General features: G+C 38.8%; 1 protein-coding gene across 3 annotated transcripts in view; it reads right to left on the bottom strand.

The window, feature by feature from the left end:
• Positions 1-15,396, bottom strand: part of RUNX3 (RUNX family transcription factor 3) — a 67,559-nt gene extending 52,163 nt beyond the window's left edge. For 2 of the 3 annotated variants that reach the window (XM_075336078.1, XM_075336079.1), the window contains exons 1-3: positions 14,318-15,396; positions 11,452-11,608; positions 4,066-4,170 (exon numbers count right to left, since the gene is read on the bottom strand). In XM_075336078.1, coding sequence (XP_075192193.1) covers positions 4,066-4,170; positions 11,452-11,608; positions 14,318-14,575 — 520 coding nt within the window. In that variant the 5' untranslated portion in view covers positions 14,576-15,396. The remainder of the gene's footprint in view (positions 1-4,065; positions 4,171-11,451; positions 11,609-14,317) is intronic. The other variant, XM_075336080.1, reaches the window with a different exon arrangement.
• Between the last annotated feature and the right edge of the window lie 2,848 nt (positions 15,397-18,244).

The raw sequence follows: 18,244 nt of genomic DNA, 5'->3' as shown, positions 1-18,244 counted from the left end.
ACCAGATCCTGCTGGGACTTCCCTGGTTGCGGACACACGAACCATCAGTCAGCTGGGGTACTGGCGAAATCACCCGATGGGGTTCTGCTTGTCATGAGAAGTGTCTGAAGTCCATACAACCTATCCGACGACCTCCGGTTCCAGAGAACCTACCGGAACTGCCCTCGGCCTATTGGTCCTTCGCAGACGTTTTTGACAAGAAGGAGTCTGAGGTACTTCCGCCACACCGTCCCTACGATTGTGCCATCGACCTGCTCCCAGGAACAACACCACCTCGAGGACGGATATATCCGTTGTCTCCGGCCGAAACCAGGGCCATGTCTACCTACATCACAGAGAGCCTGGCAAAAGGATTCATCCGGAGATCCTCCTCTCCTGCGGGAGCAGGCTTCTTCTTCGTAAAGAACAAAGAGGGTGACCTACGCCCATGCATCGACTACCGGGGTCTAAATCAGATCACCGTCAAAAACAAGTACCCTCTGCCGCTCATCCCCGAATTGTTCGACCGGCTCAGAGGAGCCCGTGTGTTCACCAAGCTGGATCTTCGGGGTGCCTACAACCTAGTTCGTATCCGCTCTGGGGACGAATGGAAGACCGCGTTTAATACTCGCGATGGGCACTATGAATACTGCGTGATGCCCTTCGGCCTGTGTAACGCACCAGCAGTCTTCCAAGAATTGGTGAACGACATATTCCGGGACCTCCTCTACGTCTGTGTCGTAGTTTATCTGGATGACATCCTTATCTTCTCTCCGGACCTCCAGACCCATAGAGAGAACGTACAGCTGGTTCTGCAAAGACTGAGGGAGAATCGTCTTTACGCCAAATATGAGAAGTGCGTCTTTGAGCAGTCTTCTCTCCCTTTCCTGGGATACATCATCTCGGGCACTGGACTGCAGATGGATCCAAAGAAGGTCTCCTCCATACTCAACTGGCCTCCTCCTTCTGGACTGAAGGCAATCCAACGGTTCCTGGGATTCACCAACTACTACCGCCAGTTTATCCCTCACTTCTCTGCCCTGACTGCTCCTCTCTCCGCTTTGACCAAAAAGGAGGCTAATCCAAAGGACTGGTCACCTGCGGCCGACGCCGCGTTTTGCTCCCTGAAGCGAGCATTTGCCTCCGCTCCTGTACTCCACCGTCCGGAGTTAAACCGCCAGTTCACCTTGGAAGTGGATGCCTCCTCCTCGGGGGCTGGAGCAGTGCTCATGCAGAAATCCTCCTCCGGCAAGATGGTGACTTGCGGTTTCTTCTCCAAGAGCTTCTCAGCGCCGGAACGTAATTACACCATCGGTGACCGAGAACTATTGGCGGTCAAACTGGCTCTGGAGGAGTGGCGCTACCTCCTGGAAGGAGCAGTGTACCCCGTGATTATCTACACGGACCACAAGAACCTGGAATACCTGCGGTCCGCTCAGCGACTGAACCCACGGCAAGCCAGGTGGTCCTTATTCTTTGCCAGGTTTGACTTCCAGCTCCATTTCAGACCCGCGGACAAGAATGTACGCGCTGATGCCTTGTCTAGGTCTTTCGTGCCCATGGAGCAGGAGGAAGAGACTACCCAACCTATCATCCCTCCTAGCAAGATTATTCCGGTGGCCCCTGTCACTCTGGCCCAGATACCGCCCGGGAAGACCTATGTCTCTGAGACTGACAGGCAAAAAGTGTTACACTGGGGTCATGCCTCCAAAACAGCCGGTCATGCAGGCCAGAAGAGAACATGGGGTGCGATTGTACGCCATTACTGGTGGCCATCCCTTCGCACGGACGTCACTGCTTATGTCTCTGCCTGCTCCTCTTGTGCCAGGAACAAGACGCCCAAACACCTGCCCTATGGCCGTCTTCTGCCTCTGCCTATACCCTCAGTTCCGTGGCAACACATAGCGATGGATTTTATTACGGACTTGCCATTATCCTCCGGACACACAGTCATATGGGTCGTGGTGGACCGGTTCTCCAAAATGGCTCACTTCGTCCCTATGGCCGGACTGCCCTCTGCTCAGGAACTCGCAGAAGCCTATATACATCACATCTTCCGCTTGCATGGCTTTCCATCCCACATCGTGTCCGACAGAGGAACTCAGTTCACCTCCCGCTTCTGGAGGGCGCTCTGCAAGCATCTGGGAGTGACTCTGGACTTTTCTTCTGCTTACCATCCTCAGTCTAATGGCCAAGTGGAGAGGGTCAATCAAATCTTGACATCCTTCTTACGTCACTATGTCAACGCCCATCACGACGACTGGTCCACGCTTCTGCCTTGGGCTGAATTCTCACATAACCACCACATCAGTGAGTCGTCCTCCAAATCTCCCTTCCATGTCGTTTACGGACTTCAGCCCTCCGTTCCATTGCCTATATCCCCTTCTTCGGATGTCCCTGCGGCTGATACTGTAGCCCGTGACTTCGCTACCATTTGGGACTCTGTCAAGGCGTCCCTTGGACGCGCTTCCCAGCGGATGAAGAAACACGCTGACAAGAGGCGTCTGGACCCTCCGTGTTTCTCTCCTGGTGACCTGGTCTGGCTTGCTTCCCAGTACATCCGATTGAAGATACCTTCCTACAAGCTGGGTCCTCGCTACATCGGGCCGTTTAAGGTCCTCAGCAAGATCAATGAGGTCTCCTACAAGCTACAGCTCCCGGCCACGATGAGGATTCCCAACTCTTTCCACGTCTCCCTGCTCAAGCCGGTCGTCCTTGGTCCCTTCTCCGCTGCTGCCTGTCCGGCTCCTCCACCTATTGCCGATGACGACATCTATGCGGTAAGGGATATCGTGGCCATGAAGACCGTTCGAGGTCGTCAGTTCTTCCTGGTGGACTGGGAGGGGTATGGTCCTGAGGATAGGTCCTGGGAGCCCAGGGAGAACGTGGGCACTCCTCTGATCCGTGCCTTCATGTCCCGGTTGCGGGGAGGGGGGTGTGGGGGGGGGGTACTGTCACGCTCCCCGGGTCCTTGGCTTCCCTCCCCGGGTCCTCTGCTCCGCTCCCCGGGTCCTCAGCCCCGCTCCCCGGCTCACCTGCCACGCTCCCCGCTCTCCAGCCTCCGGTCCCCGTCCTTCCCAGGCCCCCTGGTCCCCGATCGCGGCGCCCGACGGCTTCCCAGGCCCTGGCCGGCTCCCCTGCGTCCTCTTCTCAGCCTCCTTCCCTGGCTTCTGGCACCCGGGCTGCGCGCATGCGCATTAGGGCGCGCGCGCGGTCACTGACCCTTTCTTAAAGGGCCAGCGTCCATTAACAGGTAATGAGGCTAATCAGGTACAGGGTATAAAGGGGTGTATTGTCCAAGGGGGCGGGGCCTGATCTTCGTGTTCCCTAAGCTAGGAGTCAGGTCTCCTGGTGTTTCAGTGCATGTACTCACCTATCTCTCTTTGTAGAGCCGTGCTTGCCTCGCCATCCAGTCTGCCGTATCCTGAACCCCGAACGCTGTCCTTCTGCCATCCTGACAGTCCGCACCATCTCGGATCCCTGCGGTGACCCGTCATCTTGCTCCCAAGGTTCCGGACCCCGCCTGACATCATCTCGGCTTCCGAACCTGAGCTGCGTCACCCGGACTACCACCCATAACTCCGTGGTCCCAGGGACTTCTCCGCTATTCCCGTGTGCAAGGACTGTTCTGCTGTTTCTAGTGTTCCAGCTGCCGGACTCTTTCCTACCATCTAGGAGTTCGGTCCAGTGGATCCACCTCCTGGGCCTGCCCGTACACCTGGCCGTGACAGTACTCATCTGGTGTCCTGACCCTGGGACTGTATCTTGACCTCATTTCTGCCTGCTCCCTGTGTTCTGTCGTGTCCTCTTGGTTACTGATCCTGGCTTGTCTGACTTTCCCTCTGCTCTATAGGTTATGATGGTGGGCTCTCTCAGTACACTAGTGCTTCTAGCGCCATCTAGTTACTTACTTCATACTACATCACATAGTGTCTAGCTTCCCATGCATTACATACAGTATGTAAGGTGACTGAAATTACGCAACTCCATTAATTTATGTTGAAATGAATTATTGCCAGAAATAAATTACTGTATATATGATTTCTATGGATTCATTCTGTAAATTAGATCTTTTCTAGGACTTACGTCTTGGCTCTCGTGGTCCATCGACAGTCACTTTAATGGCTCTGTGATATGTGGCTACCTGCGTAGGACTTGTAAACACTGTAATTGTCAAGGTGAAACTCTTGCCTGAAGGTTAAAAATAAATGTGTTAGTTTATGATAGTGCACTCTTGAACCCAATATGTACAGTATAAGACATTTCACATTTTTAATCAATGGAAATAAGACACATCAGATAAACAATGTCCATTAGCCTATATTACCCTTACAAACATACTTTTCTATATTACATTTTGGAGGATTTCCTCCACTACTAATATGACCCCTCCTAAATATTAGCCCAAAAACTTTGTATTTGTATTATGAGTACTGGAACTGTGGTTGGAAGTTAAGTATATAGTAGATAACTTGTGGTATCTAGTGGAAATTTTGGTCAGAATTGCACAAAAAGATCATTCCATTCCTAGAATTATGTGTGCTATCACGTCCTGTTCATGATGAGGAGACTATGACAACTCACAAAAGCTCAGGCAGTAAACCATACTCTTTTAAAACACAGCTTATGGGTTTAAGATTCATTTTAGTATCAGAGAGGTCACATTGCAAAATATATGGGCTAAATAAAATGTTAAAGGGGATATCCACTACTGGACAACCCATTATAAATAGGCTTAGGTAATGGAATTAAAAGATATATATATATATATATATATATATATATACAGTATATATGTATATATACATATATATACCTCTCAGACAGGTGCCAATCCACCTATTCAGCGCCACTTTTTGCCTGCAGCGTTCACATTTACGTGTCGGACAAAGTGTGACCGCTACAGCTGCTAAGCGGCTGCACTGCTCATATGATACACCAAACAGTACTAACTACCAAAGAGATATGCCAGGGAGGGGGAGATGACTGAGTATCTTTTTTATTGTTTTACTCCCCTGGACCCATTGTCCAGCATTGGCAAACCTCTTTTTATATTAACCCAATGTGTGCAGGTTAACGTTATCTGACCTTACAGATTTGCTTTGAAAGTGTTGTCCAGTTAAATCAGGTTATCATTTGCTGATTAGTGATATCCCACTGCTGGGACCCTCACCGATCGATAAATTGGTGAAAGTGTATCCCCATTACAAAATGGCTTGGCAGGTCACTTCATTCTGTATGAGGCTGCTGGAAAAAGCTGAGTGCTTGGCAGCCCCATAAAGAATGGATGGAGTGCCAGCTGAACGTGCACACTGCCGCTCCATTCCAGTGTGGATAAAGGTTCCCCAATCTGGCGATCAGGGTGGATCCAAGTGATCGGACCTTTCAGATCAACAATTTATCTCCTATCCTTTAGATAGGTGATAAAATAACTTGTTTTGACTGGATAGCTCCTTTATGCATGGGTGAAATGTCTGCTAGTGATGGTGTTAGACAACCAAGGCACTACTGGAGACTTTCTTATTAGCCATATGAAGCTCATATTACATACCTATATTATTTATACCAATTTGCTTTACAGTAGTTTCCCAGTAGACATGGTACAACATTAAACTTTTATTGTGGGCAAAATTGTTGGGTAGACGTGTAGCTATTATGATGCCTTATTTTGGAGTTTTGAAATTACATCAATACACTCAAGATGAATCAGTTCAAAGACCAGACTTAGATTTATAAAGCATTCCGGTTTGAAATTTGTTTTGGAAGCATGAAAAAACTCTAACAGGATAATTAAGTACAGAAATAAAAGCTTAATTCATAAAAGGGCAGATTTTCCATCGCCAATCTGCAGTCAGTTAAGTACAGAATTTCGGAAAAAAAAATAAAAGTATGCATTTTAGGAAACTAAACAAGAAGACGGAAATGTTAAAGAAATGTTAACGCTTCATCATCTATACCGTGATTACAGATCATAAAAACTACTCATGTTTGTAGATTTGAATATATATTGGTTAAAAAACATTTTAGATTATGTTTTCCAGGGCAGTCAATACTTGGTAATTTATACTATATATTATGGTAATATATGGAAATATTAATCAGCAATAGATATTATAGGGCTCTATAATAAAATATTTGTTATGGGACTGTAAAACATAGCATTCTTAAACTACTCTTTAACCCACATATACTGTATGCCGTAATGACTTAGCTTTAGAATGAAGTAGATGAAAAAGGGAGTGCCTATAACTGTTGTGAAATTATAAGTATGTACATGCAATGACTAGCTGAAGATTGCCTTGGCATGATGGGTCTTGTAGTTGCACAACAATTTGAGGAACATAGTTTGCCAGCCTCTTCACTAAATTGCTTTAGCCCAATCTGTGTATCTTTATAAGGCCCATTTTAAAAGCAGATTTAGAAATCTGACGTGAAGATTGAAAGTTGTGCAAAATATTTCATAATGGGGTTATATGGCATCCAAGGGCCATGTAAATACTATACTACACTATACACTAAATATGGTGAAGGAGATTTGGTGAAAATAAATTAACTGATTTAACCCCTTCCCAAAATAGGATGTAATAGCATGTCAGGCATTACATGCCAACATCTGGATCGAGCTAAGAAGCTCAGCCCTTACTATACCCAACAAAAGACCAATGTGTTATATAGCAGGCATCTGCCTGTAATATCAGTGACCAAAAATTGTACTGTTCGCATACTGAATAACCATTTAAATGTTGTTTTCAATCATTGAGAGCAACGTTTTAAAGACGAAATTGCTGGTGCACCATTGAGTCCACCCCACATGATGCAAATGCAGGGTGACAATGGATTGTCATTGCAGCCGAGGGCCTGCTGAAGACTCCCCTTGTTATTTTAACTCCTCCTACGAAGGCCAGACTGGGGCTGAGCTTTATAGGAGAATGACATTTTCTCCATATACTACTATACAGTAGTATTGTGGTATGCAGAACAAATGATCGAACAATCACAACTTCAAGTCCCCTAAAGGGACTACTAAAAAATAAAAAGAAAGATTATCAAAATATAATAAAATAAAAAAATATAAAAATGTAAATCATCACATCTTTATCCAGTTAGATATAAAGAAATAGCAAAAGTCTTATTTGGCAATGCCACATCTGTAAAAGCAATTGCTATCAAAATATAAAATTAATTAACCCATATGGTAAACGGTGTAAAAAAAAATCCACAAAACACCAGAATTGTAGGTTTTTTGGCCCCCACATCTCCATATAAAAATGTAATGAAAATTAATCAAAATATCGTAAATGCCACAAATTGATTTCAATAAAATTATTAGCTTGCCACATAAAAAACAAGAAATCTAGAAACCTAACAGATCTCTAGAAAAAAAAACTTTGGTATCCCAGTAGTCATACTGACCTGTAAAATTATATTGTTAGGCCATTTTAACTGGAGAATGAACATTATTAAAAGAAAACAAAATAAACAAAACAATGACAAATATTGCATTTTTTCCCAATTTCAGTGTACTGGGAATTTTACAAAACTACAAGTCGTCTGGTACAAAATCAGCTCTCCAATAATAATGAATATTAGCATAAAAAAACTTTCATTGTCTAAATATAGTAGGCAATGAATTCATCCCTCCAAAAATTTAAATGTGAGCAAGGATGGTTGACCTTAGGGAGATCAACATCCACCACTGTGGAGACACCATCACGTGTTTCTCAACGCAGTGATTCTAGAGCAATGCCCCCTGGGAAATATTCAAAGCAAGAAGGCCTGCGGAGACACCATCACATGTTTCTCAACGTTGGCAGATGGTGTCTCCGCAGGCCTTCTTGCTCCAAAAATTTAAAGGGGTCAAAAAATATGACATTGTTTAAAATTTGAAGCAAAATTTTTATTAAAATGTAAATTAGAACTATTGCAATTTTCCCAGTGGCCACTGGGTTTAATTTGGACTCCGCATGTACATAGGCTGTAATAGACTGATTCAGAGCTTTTCTTTTTTATTGAAGGGTCAAATGAGCAAAGGTCACTGTGAAGGAAGGTGTAGCTGTGACATCACGTCTTGCAACAGGTAAGTTCCTCTATAACTAATCACTGGGGGTGCCAACAACAAAGCTCCCTACATTCAGCCTATTTTTGGTGGTCTCTTATTAACCAAAAAGGGTTACCCATAGTGGACAACCCTTTTAAGACCTACATCTCCAGGTAGCACAGTTTAGATTCATGTGAGATACGTGCCATCTTCATTATATACTGTATATTGCACACTACTATTCATTTTATCGTCCTTGAAACATCATCATTCTCTGAACTCTGTGTGTGTTTTTGTGTATTTTTCATTTATATGGCTGTCAGGAATATATTATGTAGTATATGGCCCAACTTATACTAGGGGGTCCAGTTTTGTTTTAAAGGTATTGATATCTTGTGACTTTTTTTTAGATTTGCCAATATTTCACCTTCCCATTCTATAAATATGATGGTTAGACCATGGTAATTCTTATCCAAGTACATTAGAAAAATCATTAAATAACGTGCCTATATGACATAATAAAATCACAGGGAGTTTGGAATGTCTTCCCTATTTTAGGAGAAAGAATTTGGGACATTAAGGCAGTACAGGAAAAAACACAGTCCTATATATTGCAGTAAACTTTGTGACTAAGACGTTGTACCTGAGTCCAAATCCCAATCATATAAAATATAATTTCGTAAGAAAAGAATCCTAAATTATCCATCAACAGTGAAGCAAATGACATCTAGCGATAAACAACTTACAAAACTCCCCAAACTTTAGATATTATTATAGCTGTGTCTCAAGTTTAGTATTTTTTTTTCTTTGTTATCCCTAAAGGAAGTTCTCCCATAGTTGACATTTTATCATCTATTCACAGGAGAGCTGATAATTGTCTGATTGCTGGGTGCCCTACAATTGTCATTCCCATCACTTGATAGAAAAATGGATCCCCAACCCCGATTTCCTCCGCAGAAAAAATAGAAAATGTCTACTATGGCAATTCTTAGCAGACTACTCCTTCATGACACATAATCTTACCCTGAAACCTGTGAATTATGACAGAATTCAAAGCATTGTTTCAATTATCCCAGTAGCTGTGAATGAATTGGGAGGGGATAATGCTACGGCTGATCTGTGGTCTCTACTACTTTGAATGACACAGAAGGTTTTGTGAAGATGTCAGTAGTCATTTAGAAATGGAAGTCTTAATGACAATACAGAAATGGTTAGGATTGATCACAATTTTACATATTTTATGTTATAAAATGGAAATAATCTATTAACATACTGAATATGTTTGAAAAAAAATGGTGTTTGGCTCAAACTGTATAATTTGTGTCAATAAGTCCTGTGTGTCAAGAACAAATGACCTTCAAAGAGACCAAGTATTGTTGAGTAAAGTGGGCAAAATTCCAATTTTGATTGCAACAATTTATTAAAAAAAACAAACAAAAAACAAACAAACCCAAAACGAGACTTCTTGTCTGAACTGTTTTTTTTTCTTGCAATAGACTCCAGAACTGTTTAACTGGAAACTTAAAGGTGTTGTCCTAGAAGAAAATATTGCTAACCTATCTGTAGGATATGTCATTAGTGTGATATTGGTAGGAATTTGACATCTAACCATGCTGAAAACAGATCCAGCAGTGCCGAGATGTAAATATGTTAAAGGGAGCTGCTCAGCACAACCCCAGCAGCAGGTTGACACAGTGGTTAGCACTGATGCTGTTCAGTGCTGGAGTACTGGGTTCAAATCCCACCAAGGATAACATCTGCAAGGAGTTTGTATGTTCTCCCCGTGTTTGCGTGGGTTTCCTCCGGGTTCTCCGATTTCCTCCCACACTCCAACGACATACTGAGAGGGAACTTAGATTGTGAGCCCCAATGGGGACAATGATGATGATGTCTAAAGCACTTGGGAATTAATGGTGTTAAATAAATAATAAACGCATTGTGTTGATGGCTTCTACAACATAGCTCCTATTTAAATGTATTGGAACTCTACTGCAGAACCCGGACCGTCTACGCAACATTAAATGGAACTGTTTTCACCTTATCATTGTGGAGGCCAGGTATCGGACCCCCTCTGATTTCATATTCATGACTCACAGATAGGTCATAAATATATTCTGCCTTTGCAAACATTTTAATACTATTGTATTATAAAATTAGAGCACAGTATTCTGCTGTTATTATTATCATTATTATTAGTAGTAGCTGTAGTTCAGTAATTATTGTTAGTAAAAGTTTTCTGCTAAACTATGTAGCCTAGATAAGAGTTGGAGTAGCATTAATCACAGACACTGTGAATTTTATCACAGCGAGAAAAGGTTATCTTTGATGACCTAACTATAGTTTTTGTAGCTTTGAACAATAACAATACAATAATGACTTTTTCTAATCAAACTGTCATCTTTAAAAGTGAAAAAAATTAAAATTGCGTATTGTTGCTTGATAAGTTGGTCCTCAGCATACGGACTGCTGTCCAGGGCAGCCTGTACTCTAGAGCAAAAGACACAAAATGTTGTAAGAGAAGCCATAGGCAACTTTATCCCCCTAGGGCTGTTTATTATTCTGTTAGTCCTATGTAACTAAAGTAATTATGTTGATCCGATATATACAACATATTCTTTGGAAGATGATAGCCCAAAATTGCTGTGAAAAAATGAAAGAATGGCCACTTTAAGACATGACAGTTCTAAGTGGTATCATAAAGCATTGAATATTACAGTTCTCACAGTCTGCCATGTCATGCTCACACTTTTTCTATCTGGTATATAGAGGCATGTACGGAGTAGTCTGTCTTTGTCTTTTGGTCTGGACTAACTCTTACAAGGTGTTTTTGAATCAAGGGTCCGTTACTTACAAAAAAGTGTTGTGTGGCATGCTGACTACAATTTGGTATTCTCCACTTCCCCAGGTTGATTGCTAAATGTAGGTCACGGCTTCTCAAGATTTCGAATGCTGTCATGCTTTTTAATGTCTTATTGTCTCCATGACATGCTTTATCTGAGATAAAAGCCAAAACAACCAAAGAGATGTATCCTTTATTGTTTTACTGCCTGTGCCAGGGTGAGATTGTGGTGTTTCTGAACAACCAAAGGAACAAGTGCAGAAGCAGTATAGATTAGACTAAAGGTGATAATGTTGGTTTAAAAAAATTATGATCACTTGGGATCCCGAAATTGGTAATTCTTAGTCCAATTTATGGTATATTTCAGATATGTTCTTGAAACCCTATTTTCAAATCTAACCGATCAACATATTACTTCTACTTCATCTAATGAATATTGATATTAGATACGGATATCTATCTGTTTTAGGTTTTGTGGGAGGTTGGATTATTCTACAATTGTTACCCATATTAATGGAATACAAAACCGAAAATGTATCTTATTACAACTGAACACTTTGGATTACCACTAAAATAGTGATAGAGTGAAGCCTACCTCGTCCACTTCTACCAACAAAGCGGAGATCATTGAATCGTGCTACTTGATTCTTCATGACAGCAGAAGCGTTTCTCAACTCGGCGGAATAATTCTCATCATTCCCAGCCATCACTGTTACTACCGTCCCATCCGGCACATCACCTAGTGCCACAACCTGCAGGGAAATGAGTACAGCCATGTTTAGAGGGAAAAAAGTATGGATTAGATGCCTATGAGTTTATATTTACTAATGTGTGCATCACACATGGTAATTATATACATTGATAGTACCAGATGGCAGAACTGGACTAATTTATAAATCTGGGCTGATCGTTCTCCATAAACTACGACCTTACATTTCATCGCCCTTTCATATATTCCATATACACGGCTATAAATTACTATTGATTTTGCAAATTCTAATTCTAATTTAGGTTAAAAAGACTAATCTGCGACAATGGCTGCACAGTATGTGCATAATACTATACTTTATAAGCTATAGATGGATATTGTGTCATGCAGCGTAGGTCAGAGTTTAGATTCACCTTTCCATTCTGTCATTAAGAATGTTTCTAAAACATTGTATTTGTATATGTATATATATATATATATATATATATATATATATATACATATACAAATACACTTATAATTAAAGTTTCACAATGCGAGGACAGCTTTAATGATCTATAGCTATGCTGCTAAGTTGACTCAAGAATCACATATTAGGAATTTAGGAATGAAATGTAACATTTTATAACATTTCAATGATTATTAATTATTTGTTGTGCTGTTTTACAACTATGACATTTAGACAACAGATCATTTATGAGAATTCTCTTTATTTCTTCAGCTAACAATATTTTGTATTATACTTATATCTTATAATTTCCTAACTATAACGGTTTACAATATTTTGGATATTTTTTTACTAATTTTCTAACATAAGTTTATCCTGTTCTGCAATTTGATAGATCTGATATGTGTTAGTAGCCTAAATAATGCCTAATAATAACAACTATATTCCTTTTACATATTCTGGTATCCTTCATGTCTTATCATGTATCAAGCCACCTTATTCATAGTTTAAATTCAAGAAATGTATGTAATATCTATGGTTTCTACCCAAAATGTGCTGAAAATAGTACATATATAGATTTATATTGTATATTACAGCACTCTAAATAATACCATTAATTTTTTACTTTGGATATACAAGTTTTTGACAGAATTAAAATAACTAATAAATATTCGCTACATTTTATATTCTCACATCTTAGGTTAATATGTAACAGTAATACTTTATTAAAATCATTAATTAACTTAACACTTAAATGGATGAAATACTGTAATTAAAATATTTAATTTCTCTTGAACATTGTTATATTTATATGAATAATAATAATAATAATAATAATAATAATACTTAATGTAAATTAATACGACAATTAGTCATTAACTTATTAGTGCTATGGAAATGATATGTATTCTTGCTTTTTACTATGCATTTGTTATCTTTGTATCTATCTAAATATTTATCTATCTATCTACCTATCTAACCTTTTATCTACCTATCTATATATGTATATATCAATCTTTCATCTATCTATCCATCTATCTATCTATCTATCTATCTATCTATCTATCATCTATCGATCAAATGAACTTTATAGCTTATAATTCAATACTTTATCATTACAAAATGACAGGCAAATCCAGCAGAACCTTGTTTTTTCATGGTTAAATTTCTTTGAAGTGGAATAAACTATGTGAAGCCTCAGACCTTCTTGTTTATTACTATGTGATCTTGGTAGATTTCCCAACAGAACTTTTCCTTAGATGTGTGTTCTATCGCTTCTTTTCAATCTCTGACCACAGATATCGCATGTTCTTGAATGTGTTATGCAGCAACCCACTGATTTCCCACCATCAGATATAGCACTTCGCCCAAAACCTGACATTTTATACTATTTTTTTTATATATGTGGCAATTACAAATTATGGTGTGATACATTTCTGCAGTGTTCTAAACAGAAACATGTTTCTACATTTCCGTAATGATCAATTCGATTTTTATATGTGTATTTTAGCTCGTACTTTAGAATAAAACATTGCAGTGTTTAGCAAACACAACAACAGTGCTAAAATCTAAGGTAATTGCAAAAGCATCGGTAAAGGGGTTAATTGTAACAAAACAGGTGGATTCTATGGTATGGAGAGGCAAAGATATTGCAAAATTTGATGGTTAATATAGGTTTTTTGGTTGCTGATCATTGCACTTGATAATCTTCAGAAGAGAAGGAGGAGTGACAATGAGGTTAAGAGACTGGTTTCTGAAGTGGTGTACCGATCATACCAAACTGTACGATGTAACCATTCCTGATTTGGTTAAGCAATACCTACATAATAAACCATAAAGCAAAATATGACTAGGTCAATTTACAATCATCTATTTTGCTATTTGTTACATTTTTACCTTTACGCCATTTTTTTTGTATCAAAGCTGCTAAATGATTGGACTCTAGATTTTTTGGAGCTGCTGATATAACCTCGGTGATCAGCAAAGTAATTAACTTGCTGTATAAATTACATTTAGACAATTGAAAGATTCTACAGATGGGGCAATGATAAGTTTGTCATTTAGTGGTGGCCTTAAGTAGGACTGCATTATTCTAGCACAGTGTGTTCCCCAAATATTGCCGCCATAAAGAGTTAAAATGGACCATGGTAACTATAAGATAAATAAGGTATGTCAAGCGTTGCCTGTTACATGGATGCAATCAGCAGGTGCAAGCACTTGTGTATGAAAGTATATTCCTTCTTATATAGTACAAATATGAAACATACTTAATTTTGCTGATGAGCGCACCCCCTCCCAATTTACCTTGAATGCCACTGGAAGGGTCTTGTTGCATCTCCAATGCGAAGGCAGGACAGAGCATAGGAAGTTGGGGCTGTCAGTTCTGACCAGTTCTCCAGCGTGATCTGCAAGGACATCCACTACCGTCCTTATCTCTGTTCTTGCTCGTCCTGGGCCAGAAGAGGTGATGGCTCCATTGCCGTCTCCCATTTTACTACAGGAGAAGGTAGTCGATGGAGGAGTAAAGCGCCGGCTGGTGCTCGGGTCTACTGGAATACGCATTACAACAACAAGAGTTAAAAAAGTGCCAGCCACTGGGTCTAAACTAGAAGTTTAGTATCTATTTCAGAAGCCCTAACCCACAGTATACAAGACAAGTCACTAAATTCTCATTTAAGATCGGTAACCCTGATCTTTTCTGAAAAGAATAAAAGAGTCCAGAGATCAGTAGCTCAGGAAGTGACTGTCTGATCTGAAATCTGCAGGGGTGGTAGACAAGGGGTGTTGCATGAGAAGAAACTCTGCGCCCAACCTCGTCTTCTCAAGTTTCTGCGCCCTCCTTAAAGTACCAGAAACCACAAAGAAAATGTTACAAAGTCTACAGCTATAACAGTGATCCAAGCAGCACAGCTTTTACACACAACCCTCCACAAGCGCTGAGTTGTGTGATATTGCAGCTGCTTCTTCTGCAATGGTCCCTTGTGAAGTTACAGAATAGGCACAAGTCAGATCTGAGGCTGGTAAATGGATGCAGTTGCTCAGATGACTTGGAACAGTAGTTTTCTTTATATCACAGTCCAGAAACTTCGTGCAATGTGAAAAAGTGCATGAGAAAACAGAAGTTAGCACACATCTGTCTTCTTCCTGATGGTTATGAAAAGAGCAATGTCAGCGTAAAATGATGTGGGGGTGGTTAGAGGTTTCTCTGAAGAACGCAATTTACTTATAAAACAATCCTGGAGATATGGGTTATAGAAAGTCCATGTTTGTAGTGCCCACAAGGCAATTAGGAAAAAAGAAAGTTCACTCCAAATCACAGGTCACGATGGAATTGCACTAGTCTCCTATCATCTCTTATACTCGTGCATGTAATAATCTCAATAGTTTCCTCTCAACTGATCTGCCCAGAAAAAGTGCAAGCGTCGTGGTGAGTACTGTCATCCAGTATTTACACCAGAGCTGTCACAGGCGGGGAGGAGAGAGTGACTGGCAAATCAATACAAGTAAAATATATCTTTGTACCGTGTTAGCCAGTAGAGATAAAAAAATTGTTTAAAAGAACAGAGACTTATGATGACCTTTGACACATTCAGAGAAGGAATGAATGTGTCTCATGGATTCATGTCTTTTTACATCAGTTAAAAGATGTGCTCCTCTGACCATCCGAGCATGTCACAGCCCTGGACCAGACCCTTATCAAAGGACAATAAAACTTTCACACTGAACTGCAGCAGTATTTATGGCTAGAACAGCTTGTCCCCCTGCCATAGAGATAGTTCTGTTTCATATAACTTGTTCTTTTTTTTTTTTTTTTTTTTTTTTTTTTTTACTGCACTATTCTAAGTCCTGTTGTGTATAAATACGTGACTCTTCAGATTTTGTGTTATACCATGCCTGATGAAGAGACCTGAGTAGTCTCGAAAGCTTGCAATTATTACCATCTTTTCAGTTAGCCATTAAAAGGTATCAACCACTGAGGACTCTCTGTTTTTTGGCAAATCAATAGAAGCTCACAAAAGGGTGTGCCTGCCTGGACAACAACTCCCCCCGCAAATTTACAAAGAGGGTCTGCCGTGGAGATGGACAGGAACATACTATACACTCTGAGAAATACAATAGTGATTATTGTATGCTGAGCTTTGTCACTGTCATGATCACCACTTTATATAAAAAAGTATTAATCCATGGTTACTTTTCTAAAACAATAAAAAAATGATCACTCATAAAAATAAATTCACAAAGACAAATATTTAGAAACACAGTTATGCAAGGACAGATGATAGACATATAGATCTGTAGATAGATTCATAGATAGATAGGTAGAGAGAACCATAACTAGATAGATTGATAGCTGTTAGAAATATAGATACATGGATAGATAGATAGATAGAACAATAACTAGATAGATAGATGGATAGACAGACAGATAGATAGATAGATAGATAGATAGATAATAGATAGAAAATAGATAGAGAGATACATAGGTAAATAATAAATAGATAGACAGATAGATAATAGATAGGAAATAGAGAGATGAATAGGTAGATAATAAATAGATAGATGGATAGATAGATAGATAGATAGATAGATAGATAGATGGATAGATAGATATTTAGAAACACAATTATGCAAGGACAGATGAGAGATAGATAAATTAAAAGAAAGTACGGTAGATAGGTGGTTAGATACATATAGATTAATAGATAATAGATAATAAATAGATAGATATTGTAGATGGAACCATAACTAGATAGATAGATAATACATTGATAGATAGCTATACAGATAGATTAATAATATATAGATAGATAGATAGATAGATAGGTAGATAGATAGATGATAGATAGGTAGATAGATAGATAGTTAGATTGATAATACATTGATAGATAGATAGATCCATAGATAGATAGGTAGAGAGAACCATAACTAAATAGATTGATAGCTATTAGCCATATAGATACATGGATAGATAGATAGAACAATAACTAGATAGATAGATGGATAGACAGGCAGATAGATAGATAATAGTTAGAAAATAGAGAGATACATAGATAGGTAGATAATAAATAGATAGATGGATAGATACAAATCGATTAATAGATAATAGATAATAAATAGATATTGTAGATAGAACCATAACTAGATAGATAGATAATACATTTATAGATTAATAGATGGATAGATAGATAGATAGTTTGATAATACATAGATAGATAGACAAATAGAACCATAACTAGATAGTTGATAGATAGATCAAAATAGATAAATAGATAGAAAGATGAATAGATAGATTAACACAACTACACCATTACAGAAGGATAAATACATGATAGTGTTAGCTGCTCCACATTTAAAACTATGAAGATATTTTTTTTTGCTTTATTTATTCATACTCAAATCAATACAGACCTAGCACTGACTGAGTAATAGATAAAGTTGGACTGAGATAAATATCAAAAACACAGATTTGTAGATTCATTGACAAATTGACAGATAATAGATAGATAAATGATAGATAAATAGATAAGGGAACAAAGAAGTGGTTGTAAATTAATATTAAATAGAAGACAGGGAGTACCAAGTTAAAATTATATAGATTTAATTTTAAACAGAAATTTCTTTCATAGAAATGTTGTAATATAGAATATAAAAGGAAATAAGAAAAAGATCCAGATATTATAATTGATTTAGAATTGAATAGAAAACAGAAAATGTTAATGCATAAAAATTAAATTTCATTGATACAAAATAAGAGAAATATTTTTTATACATAAGATAAAATAAAGAGACATAAAACAAATATTGATATTACTTACATTCTAACACATAGGAAGCAGATAAATGTTATTCATAAATGGTTTACTAGGCAGATATTAGAGATAGCTGGAGTAATAAATAGAGGTAAAGTGACATATGATTTTATGCTCATTAAATTGAAAGATTAAAACGACAAGTAGAAAGATAGGAGATGATGGATTGATATAAAATATTAGATAGGTAGATATGTAATAGATAAACTAGATAGATGTAAATTAACAGCTAATTAAAATCTTAACACTAAATTAAATAAATTAGATAAAGTTATTATATATAAAATATTGAATGTAAATTGCAATTTAATAAATTGAATAGATTAAAGACACAGATAGAACTTGATGCATAGATAGATAAATATATAGATAGGTAAATAGATAGAGAATGGGTAGATAGATAAAGTATAGATAGATAGAT

The sequence above is a fragment of the Anomaloglossus baeobatrachus genome, chromosome 2 (genome assembly GCF_048569485.1).
Source record: "Anomaloglossus baeobatrachus isolate aAnoBae1 chromosome 2, aAnoBae1.hap1, whole genome shotgun sequence".
Taxonomy (NCBI): domain Eukaryota; kingdom Metazoa; phylum Chordata; class Amphibia; order Anura; family Aromobatidae; genus Anomaloglossus; species Anomaloglossus baeobatrachus.
This window is presented reverse-complemented; position numbering and strand designations above follow the sequence as displayed.